Raw genomic sequence first — 22,752 nt, forward strand, 5'->3', positions numbered from 1 at the left:
ATTCTTACTGTGTCATGCAATTATCCATATGAAGACTTAGTGCAGCAAAAACTATTTCATAAGTATTTGGAGCTATTTCTCCATGTAGAAAATCCCCTAGACTAGCCATTAACCCTGCAAAGCATCGATGCTGTAAAACAAAGACCACAGCACCACCCTACTTCTGCAAATTTAGTGTAATATTTGGACAGTTCAGATAGGGAATGAAATGGATGAATGAGTGAAAGCTGATGAAAAATGTAGAGAAAGGTGCATTTCCATTAATGCTGGTAGTGATTCAGTAGTCCTGAATGGATATATGCAGGCAGCAGAATCAAGACTGGATTATGTCTTGAATGGAAAAGAGGATTTAGTAAAACATTTATAATGATTTATTGAGAGAGTTCTGGAAAGAAGGAAATAAAGATATAGGTCTGAAACCTGGAGGTATCTGGGATTTACTTACAAGAATTTATTCTTCAAAATACATAAGAAACAGAATACATTAAATAAGGATAGAAACTACTCATTTTTTTTTTTGCTTTACATAAATTTAACTTTTTAAAAACTACTTAATTTGTTTAATTCTCATGCTTTTTAAGCATAACTTAGGGGCTGCATAAGTCTTTTTCTTCACTTCACACAGTTTAATGCACTGGCGCATACACTTAATTTTTGATGCAAATGTATAGGAAGTTAAGCTACAGTCTATATTTTATAATTGAATATCAAAGAAAAGAAGCTTTTTTTCTATCTTTAAGTAATAGCCACATACATACATACTGTTTGTATGCCTTCCTATTTTAGAGTAAATAGATATTTGTCTGTTTGTTTTGGGAATGTCTTACTTGGCAAATGAGTAAATAAGGCACATACTCACTTTACTGTCTGCCTGTCTGCCATTTTATCTGTGGTTTTTCAGCAACGCCTGTGTACAACCTAAAAAGTGACATTCCAAAATTTATGCCCCATCCCTGCCCATCTGCGGCAAGTGCATCCTTTCAGCTAATGCCACATCACGTGTCTCAGCTGTCTGGGAGAAGTTTATATTCATATTGTTTTAATAGCCTTAGATTTTTTTGAACTTCCTCACCTCTGACCAAGAGGACCAACAGCTCTGAGAAGAAAACCTTGGGGCATCTATTGCTGACTTGGGTAGTAAAAAAGGCTGAAGTTCGACTGCCAACCCAAAGATTCCCCTTCAGAACAAGTCAAATTTTCCATAGCAGATGCCCAAGAAGTGATCACTGTAAATAATGGTTTTCACCGTTTCCACTGGTACCTGCTCACAGCGATTTTAGAGCTCTGATGAAGCTGTGTTTTTTCTGTCCTTGCATCCGAGACTCATTCTGGCTCCATATACAGAGACAAGGGACAAAGCTCCTGTGAGGCTCTTTCTCCAAACCTGTTTCTTGGAGAATCTTAAGTTCACCATCTGTTTTTACAACCAAACTCAGACGAGCACAAAGCATGTCATTCATACTGTCTTGCCTGGAGGTGCTTATGCCTTTTTTTTTCCAAGAATTAGACTCAGAAGGGAGTGGAATCTTAATTCTTTGGCACTGACTTGCCATCTTTGTTATACTCATTTTCTTAAGACATTATGAAGATGTCTCCTTTCAGCTTTTTCCCCTAATTTTTTTCTCTGAGTTCCTGCAAAGCAAATGCCGTGTTTGTTCTCTCTAGAGACAGTCATGTAACGGCCTGTATAACAAACACGAATGCGGTCTGCCTGGGGGCATGCAGCCTCTGCAGAAGAGCCACCCTTGCAGGGTCCGCACCACTTTGCTGTGAAGCTGACTTTATCCGTCCGTGGCCTGGATGATGTTTTCCATCCCTTCAGGGGTTCAGGGGCTGCGTTCTGTTCCCTGGATAGTTTAACTTCAGTACCGAAGAAAAGATCTGCTCACCTTTTTAAAACAGGGTTGCTGAAACACCCACAAATAATATTTTCAACCACAATCCCAGACTCAGTTAACTGCTGCAGGGACACTTAGGATGCCTGTGGCTGTACAGCAGGTATCATTTCTCTGATTTACCCATTCTCCTCTACACAGCAGCTTTGAAGAGGAGTCAAGAGACAAGAACCAGCGCTCTAACTCTGCTGCCTCCTTTTCTGTCATCCACGTACCCTTTTGGAAACCAGCAGTCCCATTAGTGTTGAATTTAGTGTTGAATTTTTACTATAGCATCAGTCACCTTGTGCTTGGATTTTTCTGGTTTGAGGGTATCCAGTCCTATTTTCACCTCTGCTGCCTTGCAATCCCTATGTCCATATTTCAGAAGCCTTCCTCCGGGAGCCCTCTCCAGCAGGAATTACGGTCTCTGGGGTGCAAGGAACCACCCCCAGCCCACATTTCAGATCACTTATGCCAGTTTACGCCAGTAAAGCATTTAGGTTCAGTTGTGTTTTAGACTATGGATACATGAATGTTGAGACTCCAGAAAATGCACTCGGTGCTTTAGGGACCCTGTAGAGGCCTGCAGCGCGGTCCTCTCCCTTCTGACACTGCACTGACCTGACCGCTACACACGGGGAATCAGGAGAGAGCAGTGAGATCCCAGAATCCATACGTTACTTCCATCCACTCTTCCCAGGAGAAATGCATAGGGGAGAAAGCTTTTTCCTATAATTTTCCTTTTATCACGTAGATCTGCTCTTGAATCGGTAAGCCTAGCACTGCTTCTTCACACTCCATTTCCCTTCCCTTCTCTTTGCGGGCTGCTTCTCTCTGTGCAGCGCTCAAGTGGGAGAAGCCCTGAAGGAGGCACTGAGACGACTGGACCAGGATTGATCTTCTGAAGGAGCAGGGGCCAGTGGTAGAAATACTTCTGCTGCAGCCCCTTCCTTCAGCCAGCTTTGGAGAGGGGTAGAGAAATGCCAGCAAAGGCTTAAGATCTTTGTGTATATTCACTTGGGGACCTGCATGAGAGATGGATGAGGATTTGAGAAAAAAGCCCTGACTAGGAGTCATATGAGAAATGAAGAATTAAGAGCTTTAGATCCAAAAGGGACAGGGAGGGCAGAGGTCAGACATATGACAAGGAGAAGGCTGGGGACACAAAAATAAGACAAAAATGTGAGATAGCAAGGAATTTAAATTTTGGCCTTTGTCATTTTCTTTACTGGATGATACTTTAATTAATTTTAGTAAGTTTATTTAATCATTATGAAGATTTTAAATTCTGCAACACACATATCTGTACCCAAGCAAGCATCTCACTGTTTTATGGCGTCCTACTAGGTTGATAATGAGAGAAACATTGATTGACAATTGCATCTGAAGGCAGGGAAATGTTTAATTCCTGGGCTTTTAGCTGGAAAGGAATTGATTGATCAAAACAAAGTGAAATGGAGAAGAATTGCTTTAAGTGTATTTTCCACTTCAGAAAGTTCCTGGAAAAAATGAAGTTTTGGAGTTGTCTTCTTTCCAGTGGTTCACTAGGAGAATTTGATGCTCAGTTTGCATAAAATTTTGCATAATGACATTTTAAAATGTCAAAAAAAATTAAATTCAAATTAAAAATTTTGATTGAGTTATGCAATATTTACTCTTGGCTTCATGATTCCCCCAGATTTGTAAAATCTAAAAAAACAACCCTCTGCCATCCAGTTCTGAACATATGTCACTCTGTACGATGTGACTGCCACACATCACAATGTGTAACACACTGAATAGCAGTGAAGGATATGAGAAAGGAATTTTCCCATTGATCATTGTAAAAATCTCCTATTGACATCTGCAGTTTTCTGGTGTGGAACAAGAGGAGCATTTGGCTTTATTCTTGTAGCTCATTCATCAGCTGATTGTTAAATTGCAAGTCAGGCCTTTTTGTAAAATAAGATAGAACTGTTCTTTTCTTTGGGGAATGATTTCTACTGCTAGAGGATGCTGGTTTGAGTATTAATATGTGACACTGCTGAATATTATCAGATGATCTTGTTTATTTCCTAGTGCTATGCAGTGGTTATTTCAATATTATTATTATGGAACCAAGATAAAAGTAGTCATAAGATTTGAAGTCAGTTTTGGTGACAACATAAACTTTCAAATGAGTCTGCTCCTCCCTATGCAGTAATGTACTCTCAGTTCATTGATTTTGCTCTTCATGGATTTCCTTTCATTTTCAGGGAGAAGAAGCTGATGACGATGACATATACAATGTGCTCTCCACGTTAAAGAGATTAACCTCTTTTCACAAGTATGTGATTTTCCCCTGGAAAATTTACTGTGTTAATTTTATCATTTCAGCAAATATCAGTTGATGTCTAGTGTTAGGAAATGAGAAAATTTATGGTGTAAACTATAAAATGGAGATTGATGAATGCTTGATGGCTTTGTGAGTATTACTATTTGGACTGGTCCTTGCTTAGTTAATGACTTATTACTTTTACAGATTTGATTTGTTATGAAAATGCATGTGGCATACCATCCTGTGCTAAATGCTTTTATACCTAGGAGTGTTGGACCGATATTCCCCTGCATGTCAGACAGTCTGTTCATAAGGGACAATTCGTATCTCCACAGCCAGTGGATGCAAACCACATCTTTGCTTTGAGCCTCAGCTTAGGAAAGGCATGGAGGAAGTTGTTTCCCTCAGTTTCTGAATGTCTTTGAAATATTTCTCCTCAAAATAGTGAAAATGAGTAGTAGTAGTAATAATCATTAATAGTTTATGATGAGAGTTTGGAAGACTGCAGAAATGCCAGGAATAGTTTCCAGCTGAGTTGCTGGCAAAGTCTTGACTGCCTGGATTGCACAGAACCCCCTTCACCAGCCACGGGCTGCACCAGCGCAAAGGAGCCAGGCATAAGCTTTTCGGGTCCTGCTGCTCTCTGAGAGACCTACGGGCACCCCGTAACTTGTAACAAGTAATTGTTCTTGGTCAGCAGGCAAAAAAGCTTCATATGCTGCTGCGAGTCACAAATCATTTCCTCCTTATCACAAGATGTGAGAGGTACTTGTTTCTGTAACCTTATTTATACCAATAAGTGTATTTGGTTTTAGTGACTTGCTTCTCCCTCTGTGCTGTGCTTGGTCCTCGCTTAATCCTAAATCTTTTATTGGATCACTGTATGAAGTAGTTCTGAAATATCTGTTCTTTCTTTCCATTCTACAAGAGTCCCACCGAGTTCATTAAATCGTTACTAATTTCTGTAGTGAAGCAGGCTGATACATGTGCAAATCAGTTTTTCAGTCTCCCTGGTAACCCTCTGGAGCCACTCCTGCTCCAGACAGGACTGGTGAAAGCTGTAATTCACCTCCAAGAGAGCAGCACAAATCTTAAGACTTTCCTGAGGGAGGGAGTCCTGCGTGTACACTTTCTTCCTTTAGGGTTCCAAATCTCTAAAGAGCTGTTTCAGACTCTAGACAAGGCTTTGTAGAATGAAACACAGATCAGGCTCAGGGACTTCTAACTTCACCTTCAAAAAAAAAAAAAAAAGAAAAAAGAAAAGAATCAAATCTTGTAGAGCTGAAGAACAGCTGTGTATCACTTCTCAGCTGATTTGGGATTTATGGTTATATTTCAATGGGAATTTCTAATTAATATCTGCTTGTATGTAGGGACTGAAATCCTTTTCATTACTCCACTGAATGTTAAGTCTGCTATGGTTTCTTTGTTAAAGGGAAGCAATCATACCATCTGAGGCAGAGTTTTATCAAACCTTTAGATAAGAGATTAAGATCTTCAATCCAAACTTGCATTGAGTATTCTCTGCTCAAAGAACTGTGGCTGTTGCCTGTAGTGTCTGTCATCAGCTGGTAGCCAAAAGAAATTAAATCAATAGAAGTTGAAATGGCAGGCTAACAACTGATGTCTGTCAAATCTTCAGACAGTGCAGAGAAAAAGCAGGTGCTGAGGTTTCAAAAAGAAATAAGTCCTTCCCTTCTTGCAGTAGGAGAGCCTTCCAACTACCTTCTCTGTGCTTGTGTTTCCTTGGAAGTTGCTGCTTCATATTCTAGGATAAAGGAACCATGACTTTTTTTTTCCAGGGAGTTGGGAAAAACAAGTCAAGGATTATCAGAAAAGCTGTCCAGACCCCAAAGTTTCCATACGGAGGTTTCCCTCTTTCTAATCCTCTTTCTGAGAGGGGCATCTCGTGGTAGTTCTTCATTTGGGAATGAATTAGCTCAAAAAATGGATCCTTAGAAAATAAGGACAGATATCCTGTAGATCATATTTGTTGCCCAGTTTTCCTCCTAATTAAATTAAAGTAAATCAAATGGTAATGAAATCACTCACAGTATTAGAAAAGGTCCATCGCCTTACATGCTGGGTCAATGGAGCCAATTCAGTAGGAGGTGGATATTTTACAAAGAACAAAACGCTGTTTGGCAGCAAAGGGCTTGCAGCACACTTCTTAATTAAAATGTCTTTCATCAAACAAGTATAGTGGTATTTCAGGTAGAAACGAAATTCTTCATTACAATCTTTCCTTCCAAGTCTTCGGAATGGAGTAATAAACCTTGTTGAGGTTTTCTGAAATAAAACACATGGAATAAACGTTTAGGCTTCTTTTTGCCAGGGTCTCACTCACAGCTGTAGCATCTTTGGGGGTTTTACGTACATGGAGACAATCTTTCCATACTGTGTGTCCAGCCCAACTCAGCTGAACTTTCACACTCAACACATTGGTGCTGTGTCAGTTTGTATGCTGCAAAATATCAACCTTTGTTACTTAATTGCTCCAGTTAATCCAGTGCAAGACACCATACTCACCTCTGTTACTCTGGATGTGCCTCTTTGATGCTGGCCTATATATACAACAGTGTTTCACATTTAGAAATGAGGGTAGTTAGTATCACTGCCTCGCAGCCCTTCCTGTCTCTGCACTGACTTCATAAGCCTGCTAATGGCTAGAGTAACTTTCCACATAGAAGAGCTGTGTTTTTATCAGTATAAGCATGGTCAGTCAGGACACTTCCAAGATAGGTAAATTCGTGGTCAGACAGGCAGGGCTTCTCTTCCATTTATACAAACCCTTTCCTTAACCTTCTTCCAGTAGTTGACCAATACATCATATCAGATTCCTTCAGACTAAGTTATTTGGAAGTTTGTTACATCCTGAAGAAGTAGGAATGAAGATAAATGAAACCTCAATAGAGAAGTAAGACTGTAGCTAGCAGAGCTGTTCCAAGCCCAAGGTACAGCTCTGCTCACTATGTGCCTCTTTTAAAAGACAGCACTTTTGTGGACGGAGAGAGAGATCACCTCTTTTATAAGGAGTTTTCTAGGCTGCTTCTTTCCACACTTTCAGAAATGCTGTGGAATTGATATCTTTACCTCAGCTCCCATAGCGTCTGGTAGAAACATGTGCCTCAGTGAACAGTGTTATCCACAGGGATGGAAAGAATCCTTCTTTCATGGAGACTCGGACCTTGTTTTCTGTAGTCCACCGTGAAGATGTTCTGACATGGAAGGGACCAAGAGAGGGAAAATTCTGTGTTAAATATGAATTTTTGTTCTAAGAATCTCTGTCAGACAAGCTGAACCTCTTTGGTGCATTGTGTTATGGCCAACTTTTTTTTTTTTTTGCTATTGTTTTGATTGTTAAGTAGTTCAAAGAGACAAAGGTGTTCCAGACTATATCCCTAAATTTAATGTGGAGGCTCATCTTTAAGGGAGTTTATATTGCAGAGCACTATGAAACTTGTATGGAGTTGGTTTTTTATCAGCTTTGGAAGCTGTCGCTCTGGAAGGCTCTTCCTGAGGACGCTTCCAAGGCCGGGCCCAGAGCAAAGAGCTAAGGTGCCCCAGCTGTCACGGCCGGGGGCAATGCCCCACGGTGACGGCTGTCTGACATGGAGGGGTCTCAAATGAAAAGTCAGAGGTAAGACAGTTTTTCCTTTCATATTCTCTGTGGGATAATCTATGCTGATACCTGCCTCTGCACACCAAGGAGATTTTACTACTTTAATTACAGTGCTATAATTAAGGAGGTACAACTCTGCCTTGCTAGCAGCTCTGTGATTTGCTGAAGCAGGGTCTGTGCGCTTGATATGACTAGTCAGAGGCAGCTCCCTGAGAGCCTATAATTTATCTATAAAACATCTCATTTCCATACTTCAACAACCATCCGGAATTTAAGTGTGGGAGTATGTTTGCTTAAAAAAAGAAAAGTTTTTTCTTTTAAGATTTCCAAACTGTTGTTCTTCTGTTCAGAAGATTTGGATTTTTAATTAGAAGTCAGGATGCACCTTGGCTTGATGGCACAACCTGAGAGTGCATACTTCACTTGCTCTCAGCATAAGGGCATTAATCGTTATGTTTTCTGCAAAACTTTTACCAGTGAGGTTTTCCAGGTTGTGGGGTTAACACGCTCCAGACTAGACAGCATTTCGTAATAGGGGTTTCAGTAGGATCTAGGCATTGCTGGTCTTGAGTTCAACCTCTGCCTGTTTCAGACCTAGAGAATTATTCTCTACGGCTGAGCAAGGTAGTTAATTATTTAAACAGTCAGACAGCACCAATGCAAGGCAGAAGCAAAGGGGTGGGAAAGTGAGCACATCTTGGCAGTCAAGGTGCTCGGATGAAAGGGAGTCAGATGCAAGAGACAGCTCTGTCTGATTTAACTTGCCAGTTCAGTCTGAGCATACCTCCTCATTCTAGGTGAGTATCCTAATCACCAAATTTCTGATTATTCTGTGGTGGCTTGCCCTTTTGTATATGTTTATAAATCATTTCAAATGACCTCAGTTTAATTCCACTGCAGAATGCGAAAAAAATGTTAAACACTTTTTTTTTTTTTTTTTTTTTTTGTGGAATAGAATTCTTGTCTTCCAGGCAACCTCATGTTGTATAATTTATTCAGTATTTGTCGGTTCTGTATAAATAAAGCTATTACTTGAGCTGTTGAGATCTATAAGACTGCAGAATATATGCTGCAAATATCATATTTATCTTGCTGGACAATCAGATTAGTATAACTTAATTGTGAAACACTGGAGGGGCAGTTGCTACCATTTGTCTCATATACCTGCATATCATGCTGTCTTACTTTAGATATATTAAGGTCTTTAATATTTAGTGATAATGTATATTATTTTACTCTAAATAAATTTACATCATCTTCTACCCTTTTATTTTGCTTAAAGCAGTTTTTCCATTCAATATATATTGTGGGAGTTTAGTCATAGTTTCTGCTACAATGCCAAGGGAAGTGCCTTCAGAAGATCTGTCGAGGTTTAGAGCCAAAGAGGAGAGCTGATTTAGAGGCAACACTGAGAAGGAGCTAGTAACTACACTTAAATTATTTTTTTATAGATGTTTGGTATGCATTAAGTTTATCTCCTCATTGCAAAAATCTCATGTAATAAAAGATTTTTGCTCTGTTACCACAAAGCAGAACTTTTGCTTTTAACATGGTGTGAGCTAATTGTATAGCCGTCTTGTTCAGCATACGCTCTTGTCTCAGCATTGCCAAAATACCAAACTACTCACTGAGCTGCCAGTGCAGAGACTATATTCTTGCTGTGATTTGGAGTTCTGAGGAACCCAGCTAACCTCTCTTCATTCCTTCTCATTCTAGTGCTCATGATCTCACAAAATGGGATCTGTTCAGTAACTGCTACAGATTACTAAGAACTGGAATTGAACACGGAGCTATGCCAGAACAGGTACAGTAAGCCATGCATACATTACATCATTTGGAGACACAAGTTTTAAAGAGGGTTGGGGGGTTTTTTTGTTTTTTTTTTTAAGAGATTAATTCACTACAGTTTAGTTATTTAGGGAAATTATGGGGTCTTGAATGAAATTACTATTGTGGTGAAGTGCCATCCAAGGGGTGAAAAATCTTGGATTCTTCTCCTATTTCCGCTTTTACTCTGTGTGATTTTGACCAAGCTACTTGCCTCATCTTTCTCATCTATAAAATAAAGTTATGTTCCTGGCTGCACTGCATAAGTGATGAGGTGGACACTGAAACCCAGCATTTATAGAATTTGTCTACAGTTGAAATTATCACAGACAATTATTTTGTATTGAAGGTAAGATGGATGCTTATGAGAACCAAGAACTAAGAAACACCTATAGCAGGGATGCTGGCCAGCTTTTCTGGTGGAGTTCTTTTAGTGGACATTAATCTTAGACTTTTTTTCTTCTAATTTTGTTCTGGTCTTCTCATGGATGAGCACAGGGACCATTTCTGATTCTCCCAGGATGCATTTCCAGTTTCAAATATAAACTGCCTACGCCAGTATTTCAGCATATTTTAAGTTAGAATTTGGTTTGAATTAGAAGCCAGCTGTTAATTCTAACTCACTGTCATTTAGGAGAGAATTCTCTTCTCAAGAAATTCTGTAAAATGTTTTCTAGAAGGAATCATAGGGGAGACATGGGGTGCAGGGTGTTGGGAGGTCTGACTCTTTCAACAGGCAGTTAGATGAGGAATTTTCTGTGGCTTTATCCCCTACTGCCTTCCTTCAGCCAGGCGAGGTGCAGGTGGGTGGTGCAGTGTTAGAGCTACTTAGTATTTTCTCCTTCTCCTTTTTTTTTCAGAAGTTGGGCTACATGTTCATTTGATTATGGCACAGAATTCCTGATTATTTTATTAGCAAATTAAGATGTAGAAATATTTAAACAGATGCTTTTGCACTGATATACATAGGTGTTGGCTTGCACTTCTCTCATGTCATGACATCATCTTTTACTATATTTTCATACAGTTTTCTGCTTTGTTTTGCTTCCAAGCATGTACACGGGATTTTTTTCATCAATAGTAAACTGGTTCCTTTCTGCACCAAACTAAGGGATAACACCGTATCCTTGAAAACAAAGTATCGCCAAAGAGCTGCTCCTGTTTTTCCTTTCCAAAGTGCATTATAAATTTTACATACATTTTAGTGATATGCTTGATATTTCCAGTGTGCTGTGATTCTTTGTGTTCTCTCTGTTCCAGATAGTTGTTCAGGCACTGCAGTGTTCCCATTACTCTATTCTCTGGCAGCTGGTGAAAATCACTGAAGGCTCCCCTTCCAAAGTAAGTAGGGATTCAATCAATACAAATTTTACTGGAGAGACAGAACTTGCCTAAAAATGCATTAGACCTGATTCTCTATAACTTCACCCAGTGTACAGTCATTCTATACCAGTGCGAAGGAGAGAGAAAATGTCAGTGTTTTCATTTATTTAATACTTTCAAGATCTGTTTATCATCATGAATTTGTCTAAGTAAGCTATAGGAGCAACAGTGAAAACTTGTCTGTATCGGGATTTGACACTAGTTGATTTTTATGTTTTTATTGCCGAAGATACTTAATGTGCTTTGTTGTTGATTTTTATGTTTTTATTGCCGAAGATACTTAATGTGCTTTGTTGTGGGTACAGCAGTTTGCACGAATAGTTAAGTAATGTTGACAATGCTTACCTAAGGTTGCAAGCAGTACTGTTGATTTCTACATCATGGATAGCTTAATGTTTATGTGTATTTACTGTGTTTACCTTTTACTTACATTTTTTGTGTTGCTAAATAAAAAGGTCAGATTGCTATCAGTGACTAATAAAAAGTAAGTGCATGCATGTGTAATGTGGTAAGGACAATGCTGCATGTAACTGATTTATTATATTTAGACTTTCCTGGACCTTTTCTTAGCTTTTCTCAATCACAAGGGAAAATTATGTCTTTTTAGGATTATTTCAAAAGTACTACATCAAATCAAAGTATGTGTACTTCCCCATAGCTTCAAAAAAAGTAAAGTACTATAAAAATAAGCATTTAATGTGCCTAAAAATGGCAAAATGCATTGTAAATACTTTTCTGGAATATTGATGTATTTGACATTTAAAAATAGCTATCAGAAAATAAGAACCATTGTTACTCTTTAGTCAGGCTTTCCTTCACATTGCCTTCACTCCTCTTTTCAGCAGTTTGCTCAATCTCTTTAGCACGCTGGTAGTGTACAGTATCACACCTGGACTCCTTACAGCTGAGAAAACTGACTGCATCCCATTTATTTTAAATGATCTCAGAATCTCGTCACAATCAAAGAATCTGAAGTCTTCCTGGCTAGCGGTATTGTTATCCTTGGGGAGAAAATTTCGCTTTGACAGAAGGAACTAAAAAACTAAAAGAGAATTCCGAAGGCCTTACACCGCTCTCACCTTCAAGTCCATAAAACCAGCACGCCAAATCTCAGTCTAATGCTTCCCTAGTAAGGAAATCCGGATTGCTGATTGCCTGTGTACCGAGTGATTTGGGTATGGGGAACCAAGCACTCAGCGCAGATGCAACTCCTGGTCAACTACCAAAGCCTAGACACTGTCTTCAGCAGCTTTATTACAGCTTTCCCCGTGTGCTCTGACTGGTGGGGATTTGCTAGGCAGCTTAACCCTCCTGAAGGTGTCCAGTAACTCTGTCCCGCTTGCGAGGCCCTGCGAGCAGCAGTGCCCAGGCGTGCCCTGCTCTGGGCACACACGTGTATACGCAGAGCATTCAGGAAGGTTCTCACCTCCCTTTACTGCCTTTCTCCATGGTTTTGAACTAAGCATAGTAAGATGCTGCAGTACACCATAAACGGTGCTGAGTGATGGCTGTCGGCATTGTTCCAAAAAAGGTTTCATGTTTTCTTGCATCTAATTATAGCAAAAGAAACATACTTACCATAAATTATAGCTAGCAGCCAAAATATACAGTATTTATCTGCGTAGGACCTGGTCAGGAGCTTTGCATTTTGGAGCCAAAGTATGTGGACTGTTGTTTGCAACATTAACATGGTGGTCCAGTTAAACTAACAGAGAAAGAGCCCTTTATATATTCCAGTCATTGGGGTTTTCTCGGAGACGAGCTCAGTGCGGTTGTGTGCTTTAGCCTTCTTTTTCAAAATAGGATATGTTCCTATGATACATTGTTATATGAGATAAATGCATAATAGCCTTGAGCCTTCATGTATTTCTAATACTCTTCTAATTTGTATTATTCATTCTATAGATCACAGAAATGGAAAGAAATGTGAAAGATAAACTGTGAAAGACTGTTTGAAGTACAAGTCAGTTCTGCTGCTGGAGTCTCTGATGAAAATCATGATTAGTCTAACCTATAGAGCTCTTACTATTTTAATGTTTGGGGTTTCACCTCCACTCCCTAAAAAAATATTCAGTCTTATGATTGCTTAGTTCAAGAGGAGGATTGCATTAATGCCCTTCATCTCTTCACAGCTGGCCCCGAAGCCCAGCTTTTCCCACAATAGAAACATGTTAAGGAGAAATCCTATGAACCTGATGTGGTTGTGACATTTTCTTCTTTGTGTTTTCCTATCAAACTTTCCATTTTTGTTTGTTGACTGTGAAAATAAATCTAGTCTATATCTGCTTTTTAATCCTTTAGGAGATCATTTTGCCCATGGTTGTTTGCCATGAGCTAGACTTAAGAATTAGCAAGCACTAAAATGGAATGACTTGAAATGTATGATGTATGGGCAAGGCAAAGTCAGTAATGAGAGGATCTCACAGTGAAGACCAGTGTATTTCAGTAGCATTTTTGAGACATTCAGGCTCTTACAGCAATAGTTCTGACACAGGATTTTAGTATGTACGTCCATCCAATTTCCAGTGGTACTTTGCTGTAGTTGTGATTATCTCAGAACATACGGAGGTGAGGGTTTGTAGGCTGAAATGGTATCTTTAATAGACCAATAGATATAGTTGTAAAAACCAGACAAGCTTTTGGGCACACAAGCTCTTCAGGTCTGAAATACAAGCCGAAGATTACAAAGCAAGTTACAAGCTGCGAACAAGTGCTTGGAATGGTTTCAGGTATAGGTCGGGTAAGTTGTCTCCAAAAGAAAAGGAAAAGGTCATTGGTACCTATGGGATGGGGAAAGGTGAGGTGACAAAACACAGGAGGTGGATATCAGGGAGGGGAAGAAAGATAGATAAAAGATGAAAAGGTTAATGTGGAGAAGGGAATTTCTAATATGCCATAAAGCTAATCTCTCAGAGACCTTGTTTGTCTGTATCCAGTAGATTTATGACTTTTTTCCCTCCACAGTTTATGTTTAGAAGGTGATTTTTAGATTTCCCTTGAGCACCCAAGCTGAGAGGTCGAAGATGGAGTGATTGATTTCTAAATGTTCATCCACTGCCAGCTGGGTCATTTGTGTGAATTCATTGGTTCCAAGGAAGAGTCATATGTGACATGCAGAGATACACAATTGGGAGCAGAATCTTTCTAGAAATTAAGTTATTCCTTCTCTAGATGGCAAAACAGGGATCTCTCCCCCAAGAGTACTGCCCTTGCCTGGAAAGCGTCCTGTTTAGATTACCGCAGTGGGCATCGTGCTGGCACTCAGGACACATTTCGTGCTTCCTGAGTGATTCTGTGTAGTGCACGTGTTGGGCGTGTTTTGGATTACGGCTGATTGCATGTGATGCTCGTTGTGTTGGTCTGTAGGCTTTGTATGTGCTGCAGGGAAAAACTGCTCCACTCGCATGGTTTAAGTCACATTAGGATCAGGGCAGCTTATTGATTTGTTAATGACGCATAATTAACCTGCACTCATCGTGTCAGCTGTTGTTATCGAGGCCATGTTAGTTAGGGGAGGCTCTGTAGATTCTTCCGCACTACATAATATTACAACTTACATTGACCATTGTGCTGAAGAAAGTGATGTTCATATAAAAGTGTTTCAGAGACATTTGATGGAAGGGTGATTATTGGAGTTAGTAAGAAAGTCCAGATTCTCTGCCAAATGACAGAGATGCCATCAGTCATCTTAAGTAAAGCATAGAGTTGGGGAACAGTTATTTTAAAACTCTTCTTAAAGATGGCCTGTGAAAAAAAATGGTATATTGTGGAGTCATCTTAGTGCCTAAAATCTGAAAGGAAGCATTGGTTACTCAAAGTAAAGCTGTAGCAGGTAAGGATGAAATGGATGAGCCTTCAAATATCCGTAGGCCGATGCTCTAATCATTGGTCATCTTCTCGTCAATGTTCATGGCAGGATGGGAGGCCATCAGTGAGTGGGTTGCTGGTAAGCAGACCCGTGCTGTTCGTGACAAGTAGCACAGTACCGGGAGGAAGGGGTTTATACTGAGTAGTTTGTGGAAGCAATCTGTTGCCTTCTAGAGCAAACCTGCTGTTCGGGTGAGAGGGGGCTTGAGGCTGGCTTCAAAGGAAGCTGACAATTTCTCAGCAAGAGTTCTCTTGTCCATATCTCTTGGGGGAGAAAAAATACAGTCTTGAGGTAGGAGATCTGGGGGTTAAATTATACAGTTGTTTATTCCATCTCAATTTCTGCATGTGTTCAACAAACTGGGTGCCTGAGCCCATTATACAATGCACTATACGTGTATGCAATTAAAAAGAAATATATATAGAAGACCTTAGTCCAACCTCTCAGCACAAAGACATGGATAGAGCAAGCATTCAGAGGCAAGGCAAAGGTTCTGAATGAGCAGCAACCAGCCTAGCCAACAGCATCGGCATCTTTATTAGGAGGTGATTAGTAGTCAGAGTAATTAGTAGAGGAAATTTAAAGAGGGATTTAAAGAACAATGTAGTGGCTTGGTGACTTTTCATATGCGTACAGGCACAATGAAAGAAGGCACGAAATGCTGAAGGGAAGAAGAGGGTCACAAGACACAAAAAGCTGGATTGTGTTTCCCAGTAGAGTTGAAAGTTAATTGCTCTTGAACATTGTGAAGTTTATCAAAAAAATGGAGTAATAAGGAGAAGGAAGTTAATACTGCAAGTAAGTAGTTTAAAGGAAGGGCAATGGAAAAATACAAAGAAGAGCCTTGGACTCTGGAGGTGATCTTTACAGAAGCACAGGATTTCTAAATGGCTTCAGTGGCAAACAAGCTCCAGAGTGTAACAAGGGTTTAGACAGCAGTCGCGCGAATGCAGCTGTTGGGTTGCAGCTGGTGCCAGAGCCAGGGCAAGCTCTTGCTCTTAGCTGCCCATTCTTGTTCCTGACTTGCACTGGTTACGTATTGCGATATTATACCGTACAGCTGAAGTGTGGGTTATTTTTGTCCTGGCTAGGTTCAGTGATCCGGTTCACAGTGTGACACCACAGTTTTACCTTCACAACCAAGAAGACTGAATTTTTTATACCAGTTTTTTGTCTGAAAGCAGCATATCGTGTAAGCACATTTCAAAAGCCTTGGCTGTGTGCCTGAGAATGGTAAAAGACTTTAAAAAACTAATTCATTTTTTTCCTTTCCATTCTCTTAAAAAAAAAAAAAAATTACCACTCTACAGTATTCTGGGGATTTCTCCAAATGTAGAAAAGTTCCAGATGGCTCTGTTGCGCTGTTTAGCAGGGCTTTCTTTTGCTGTCTATAACTTTTCAAAATGTAATGTTAATTAAATGTTTAATGTTAAATTTACTGTTAATTAAATTTAATGCTATCAAGTGAGAAGAACATAATGAATAACATATACCTAGGTGCTAGTCATTCTTGGACAGAATGAAAGATGGGAGACATGCTCACTTTTTAACCTTTTAATAGGATTTTTTCATAGGTTTTAGTTTCTCTGTTGAATTCATGAACATCTATATAGAAATAATTGCACTAAAAATAGGTTATTAAAGTAATTGTAATACCAAAGTTTAAAAGCATAAATCAGATGATTATGTCACAGTGAACGGATAAGCCTGGCCTCAGTCCTAGCTAAAATCTTGGAAAGGCTGATAGAAACAGTCAGTACAAGGCTGAAGGACAGAAAGAACATGACCAACAAATAAAACATCAAGGAAGAAATAAACTCATTCTTGAGAAGATTTTTTGACGGAAAAAGGATACTACTTTGAAATACCAATTTGCGTAAGACATTAGTATCACCTTGCATTTCAGTCGAATATTTGAATATGCGAATTTAATTCATATTCAATAGCTCAAAGCTGGATAATTTATTAGAGAAAAAATGCAAGTGGGAAATCATCGTGCCATGGAACTGCTTCTGCTGCATTCCAGGAGGGATCCCTTCTCATCTCAAAACTGATCATTGTTTTTGCCCATGATCAGGGAGGGTAAAGTGAAATTGTTCAGAGTGTGTTCTAAAAATTAATAAAGGTCAATTGTGGATAACGTAGGTCACTTGATAAACAATATCCAGTTAAAAAAAAAAAGAGAGGCATTTTAGTGCAGCCAAATAGAAGACTTGCATCTGGGAACAAAAAAGCTGATCACTGGGAAGTTGTGTCTCAGAAGAGCTGATGAGAGAGATAATTGTAGCAATCTTACTGATCATGTAATTGCAGTGTTAATGCAGTGGCACAAAGGGCTGCAATGATCTTTGGCTGTGTTAACACAGCAAATTGAATAGGAATAAGAAGGTGATAGAGCTCACAGAGCTTAAGATTGTGGCTGAAATACTGTCCAGGTCAGAAAACCACACTTAGTCTATTGAAAAATTATAAGAGGTTCAGAGATCTAGGAATACTTGGGGTGCTTCAGCGTACTTGCAGAGATGCCTTCTGTTGTGAACCAGTACAGGCAGAACATAAGGACCGCAAAAAGGCTTTTCTGTAAACAAAGAACAACAAGATCTTATGATGGGAAGCAGTAAAAAAGCTAAAACTAGAAATGAGACACTTGTATTGAACAGCCAGCATAATTAACAATCAGAATAGTTTAGTGAGGAAAATGTTGCAGATACACCCTGTAGATCCTTTGGATTTAGGTTGGTGTCATTCTGTAGGAGGCTGTTTTTCATTTAAAAATTGATACAGGTACCATGGAGGGAAAGTTGGCAGTAGTGGTAGGCAACCAGGCTCCATATGTGGTTTAATGGCTGTAACGATCCCTTCTTGGCACAAAACCTGTTACTGTGAAAACTGGGAAAGATCTTGTAAGCAGTGGCCCCAGGCCCATGAAAGAAATGCCGCCCTCTCCGTGAGGCACTGGCTGGGATGCTGGTGGGACAGGAGCAGGGCTGGATGCTGGGAGACACGTGGCTACTGCAGACACTTCAGTACGTGGGGCAGGAGCAGACGGGGCAGAACCACTTAACTGCATCACCTGAGCAACACAGAGTAGCAGGAGACATAAATCGATGCTGACAAAGCTAGTCCTTCTGACAAAACTTGAAGCTGACTCAAAGTCTTGGTGATTTGTGGTTCTCATTTTCTTCTCCATGTTTGGTTTGCTCCTAATGTAAGAAAAATAACTAAGTACAGCCAAGAAGCCACATACATTTTCAACAAGTTCTTGGTTATGAGGTAGAGGCAGTCACAAGCTTTTCACATAGGAAGATTCATTTTCTTCTGTAATTGATTTACTGCTTCCATGTGGCTATTTGTTGCATTCTTACGATTATGCTCCAATATCTTATGTTTTGTTTTGATTTGTTTTCACTATTTTATCTATTTACTTTGTTACCCTGTATTCAAAATGGAACACATTCATTCCTCCAGGTCAAAGTACACAGCGTTCCTCTTGAACCTGCCAGTTCTGGTACCCACGTTTAAAATATTTGTTGATTGTCTCTCAGATCCGGGTGATGAAATGCCGTCATTCATTTATCTTTGCCCCCACAAATCCTTCCTTCTGCAGATCAGCAAACCACCCTCCTTCTCCCATAAGTCGTTAGGTTCATGATTTGCCTTCATATCCCCCCTGTGTGCACAGTTAGGACAATGTTTTGATTGAACTTGAGACATTTATTGGTGTTTTACTGTTTTGGTTGTGTTGGTTTATCTGCATGCAGAATTCTTTACAAATCACCAGGTAGGCTGAACTTGTATCAAACTTTTTGTTCTGAAACATTTATAATGTAAAATACAGATGATTTTAACTCATGAATATGTATTTTTTTATTATTATTTATTACAGGGAAACCTTGGGCCATTCCTCTGAAAACCAGTGACTCATTTTTAGGAAGATTTTTCACTGCCTTTTCATTTTTGTTTGGCTAGTTTATAGGATTGAATATATGAGATTACCACCATCTTTTTATTTTGCTTTTTCCTAGCAACCTCTTATCAGTACTTAAATATTATCCCTTTTTCATGTTTATTCCAGGAGGACTTGTTGGTATTGAGGAAAACTGTGAAATCCTTTCTGGCTGTCTGCCAGCAGTGTCTATCAAATGTCAACACTCCAGTCAAAGAACAGGTAAAGGAAATGTCAGTCACAAGCTTTTACAAAAGTGTGAATATGAAACTGTAGTAAAACTCAGACACTTACTATACTGCACTTGAAGTAAAATTTTGTGTGCTTTCTGTCTAAATAAAACTTGAACAAATACTCCATAAAAATAGCTATATTAAAAGCATATTCAAAATGCAGTTAATGTCAAAATCATTTTTGACAGAACATAACAATGATTACCTGGGTGTTTAGGCCTGTATTCAGCTGTCATAACTTTGGGCATCTAATCGAATCACCTTAAATATAAGCCTATTTCTTTAGACTATTATAGTATTAATAGATAGAAATAGGCACTTTTAGACGATGATTCAGACCTTAGATGGGCTGAATCTCTCTCTGTATATCTCTGAGGTTTTTTCCCTAGTATTGACTAATGGGGTGGCTAGTGACTGCTTTCCTGTCAAGATTAAATGCCAGAAGATCAGATCAGATAAATCTAAGCCTTGGTGATATTTCATATTTTGTTATCCTGATAATTCAGTTGAATACAGTAGCAAATACTGTGTTTCTAGCAAATATTGTGGCTCTATTTCCCATGGGTGGCTAATGGGAGAAATTTAAGGCTTCCAGCAGTACAAGTCATACTACCATACATTTTCTAGTAGAAGAAATGCTAATTAATTATACAAAGATAGTGTGAATAACACGAAGAATGTAGTGTCCTCTTACAATACACAAAAGTTGTCCTTTAACAAACAGTTATGTCTCCTTAAAGAATCAGAGTAAAGTATCCATTTACACAGTATCTTTATTATGCAAATATCAAGCTCTGGAGGTTTTTTTTTTTTCAGTTCTCATGAATTTAATCATTATAGCTTAGGTTGCTATGCTTCCCTATTGACTAATAGGCTAATGTGTGTATCTCTCTGCATGTATATATTTGTGCACACATGGGTCAAAAGTATATATGTGAAATACAATCACATCAGTAGGGATCAGATTTCTTGTGGTTCAGTGTAGTTATCCAATACTCTGTTCTAGATTTTTGGGAAGCCAAACAAGCATGGAGCAGAAAGCTTCTGCTGTATGTATTTAGAAATGAAAGAAATGAAATCCAAAGGCATGTTGAAATAATGTGTAATCTCTGCAAAAAACAATGGCAGGTTTGTTTGCTGAGATTTTATGGATATATTTTATATTAGATCTGTTGACATCTTTTAGCTGTTTACAAATTGCATTTCTCTATCAGCCCTTCCAGTATTTTGCAAAGACTGTAACAAACTAACTGGCGCACAGTTATTTGCCAGCATTTTTTAAAAGGTAATAGTTTTCAAAAGATAGTTCTGTTTTTTTGAAAGAAAACTCTGCTTGGAACATCCACTGTGTTGCAAAAGTTGGCAAATGTGAAGTCTCAGAGATCTCCATAACTGATGTATTTTTTAAAGACTCTAAAGTGTCTCCTAGACTATTTGAGTGAAATAAATCTCCTGTGACTAGACGTCATCTACAATATGGACATGTCTTTATCTGAGCCCATCGCTGTCTCTATACTGGACAGAAATAGGCATTTTCAGTGCATAATTCATATGCTCTTTTTTAGAGGTCTACATTAGGATGTTTCTAATCACATCTTAAACTCCTTTTATACTCACTGGAATTTAGGATGCCTATGCAGATGTGATCATCTACTTTCACTGAGATGAATCCCATCTTTTTGGTTTCTACACAGAGAAATCCCAAATACTGGCATCTGTCTCCAAAGTCTAAGTAGGTCATGGTTTAAAGTGATTTACATTTTGTTCTCATCTAAGTCATAGCTGATTCTAATTTAATAACACACTCCAAAAGATAAGTGATCTGCTGTGACATTCAGCACAAAGATTTCATTTTGGACATTTGTAAAGCAGATTGGTCTCACTCACTACTTTTCACTAGGCCTCAGTTCAAGAATATGTTTAAACACACATTTAATTACCTTTCTGTTCACCAGCATTTAATGTAAGTGTGGTTTTAAATGTAAATCAGTGAGAGTTAAAAAAGATTAATTCAGCTGTTTATAGAGTAGGAATATAACGGTGGATTGAAGCCTTGGATGTCATGAATCTGGCAGAGCGATTTTACAGTCTCTCTTCAGTTGACAACCCCTTTGGGCTACCACCTACCTGGGGACTGTGACTGACACTGCCCCGAGTGGGGCTCCTGCAGGCTCCCAGGGAAGGAGGCAGCACTTCTAAGCCACGATCTTCTAGGAGTCCTTTTACACATTCATACTCTGAGCCTTCCTCTCCTCAGCTTTCAGAACCTGAGGTGAGACACAGAGAAAGCAGGGTGATTAAGAAGCACTTTCTGAAAGAGCTTAGGCCTCGAATGTAATGCAAACGAACACAGCTGGCTGTGAGCCTCTGACATAAGCCACTGGGGAGAACAGTGTTATTCTCACGCATGAGAGTATACAGATAACCCCTTGAAGGAAATAAAGTTATTAATAGCTACCTTCCTTTCTCTTTTCCCAGTAGTAAGTGTATAACAGGAATGTGCATAAATCTGAAAAGTCTGCCTGTGTCAGTTTTTATTTAGATTTGAAGGCTGTGCAGAGTTACTCAATTACTTTTGCAGAGAAATGTTGCTGAGATTCTGCAAGGATTTCTTTGGTTATAACTGCTTGTCTGTATTTTCAGAATATAACAGTGACTCAGCTTGGCTTTTCCCTCATCATGTGTTTCAATTTTTTTGCCTGTTTAACTTTTCTAAAGAGGTTTTTTGACTGCTACTTTGGCTCCATTCCTTGGAGCTGAGGTGAATTCAGAGTTCTTTCCATAGAAAAGAAATGGGAGTTTAATATGGGTCATCCTGGACACTGAAGAGGTAGTAAACACAGTTCCTTATGTAGGAATCAAAGAGAACATTTTGTAGCTAAAGGAAACTGTGGTGGACACTTTTCACAGCACGCAAAGTACTACAGCTGTGAATGGCTAAAGGAGGACATTAAATAACTAATACTGGGGGAATATCTGGAAATTAGATAGAAGGTATTTTATTTTTTACTTATTTGACTTATGCTTCTGGCTGCATTTATCTTTTGCCTTTCAGGCTTTCATGCTGCTTTGTGATCTCTTGATGATTTTTAGTCATCAGCTGATGACTGGAGGTCGGGAAGGTCTTCAGCCTTTGGTGTTTAATCCAGATTCAGGCCTCCAGTCAGAACTTCTCAGTTTTGTGATGGACCATGTCTTCATTGACCAAGATGATGAGAACCAGAGCATGGGTATGTTTAGCTTTCATATTTTCTACTTAGCTTTTTTTCATAGGACACACAAGAAGAAAGAAGCAAATAAAAGTTTCAGATCAGTTCACCAAAATGTTTTCAAAATTATTCCTTCTTTATGTTTTTTCGTGGTAAATGTGAATATGAAATATTCAATATATGCATTAAAGAAGAAAATATATTTCACTTCATAAAAAGAGGTGTTTTCAGAAGACACGGGAGTGGTCTGTAAACTGCATGCTCTAAGCCTGTACAAAACTATTCTTCCTTTACTGATGGATATTTTTCTTAAAAATATTTTTTCCAAACACTACAATCAGCAGCAGACTTCAGTTAATGTGGCTTCAAGGGAAGAAGTATGATAGGACAGTACTTAGAAGAGAAATCCGTTAGAGTTACTAAACAGAGTTACAGGATTCCCAAAGGCAAACCTTACCAGTAAAGATCTAGGCAAAGGAAGCCTTGAGAAA

At 39.0% G+C, this 22,752-nt stretch overlaps 1 protein-coding gene across 5 annotated transcripts in view; it reads left to right on the plus strand.

The window, feature by feature from the left end:
- STAG1 (STAG1 cohesin complex component) overlaps nucleotides 1–22,752 on the plus strand; it is a 197,425-nt gene that overhangs the window by 150,744 nt on the left and 23,929 nt on the right. For all 5 annotated transcript variants that reach the window (XM_064517032.1, XM_064517029.1, XM_026100554.2 and 2 more), the window contains exons 20-24: nucleotides 4,112–4,182; nucleotides 9,512–9,599; nucleotides 10,883–10,963; nucleotides 18,949–19,041; nucleotides 22,108–22,282. In XM_064517032.1, coding sequence (XP_064373102.1) covers nucleotides 4,112–4,182; nucleotides 9,512–9,599; nucleotides 10,883–10,963; nucleotides 18,949–19,041; nucleotides 22,108–22,282 — 508 coding nt within the window. The remainder of the gene's footprint in view (nucleotides 1–4,111; nucleotides 4,183–9,511; nucleotides 9,600–10,882; nucleotides 10,964–18,948; nucleotides 19,042–22,107; nucleotides 22,283–22,752) is intronic.

The sequence above is a fragment of the Dromaius novaehollandiae genome, chromosome 9, assembly GCF_036370855.1.
Source record: "Dromaius novaehollandiae isolate bDroNov1 chromosome 9, bDroNov1.hap1, whole genome shotgun sequence".
Lineage (NCBI taxonomy): Eukaryota > Metazoa > Chordata > Aves > Casuariiformes > Dromaiidae > Dromaius > Dromaius novaehollandiae.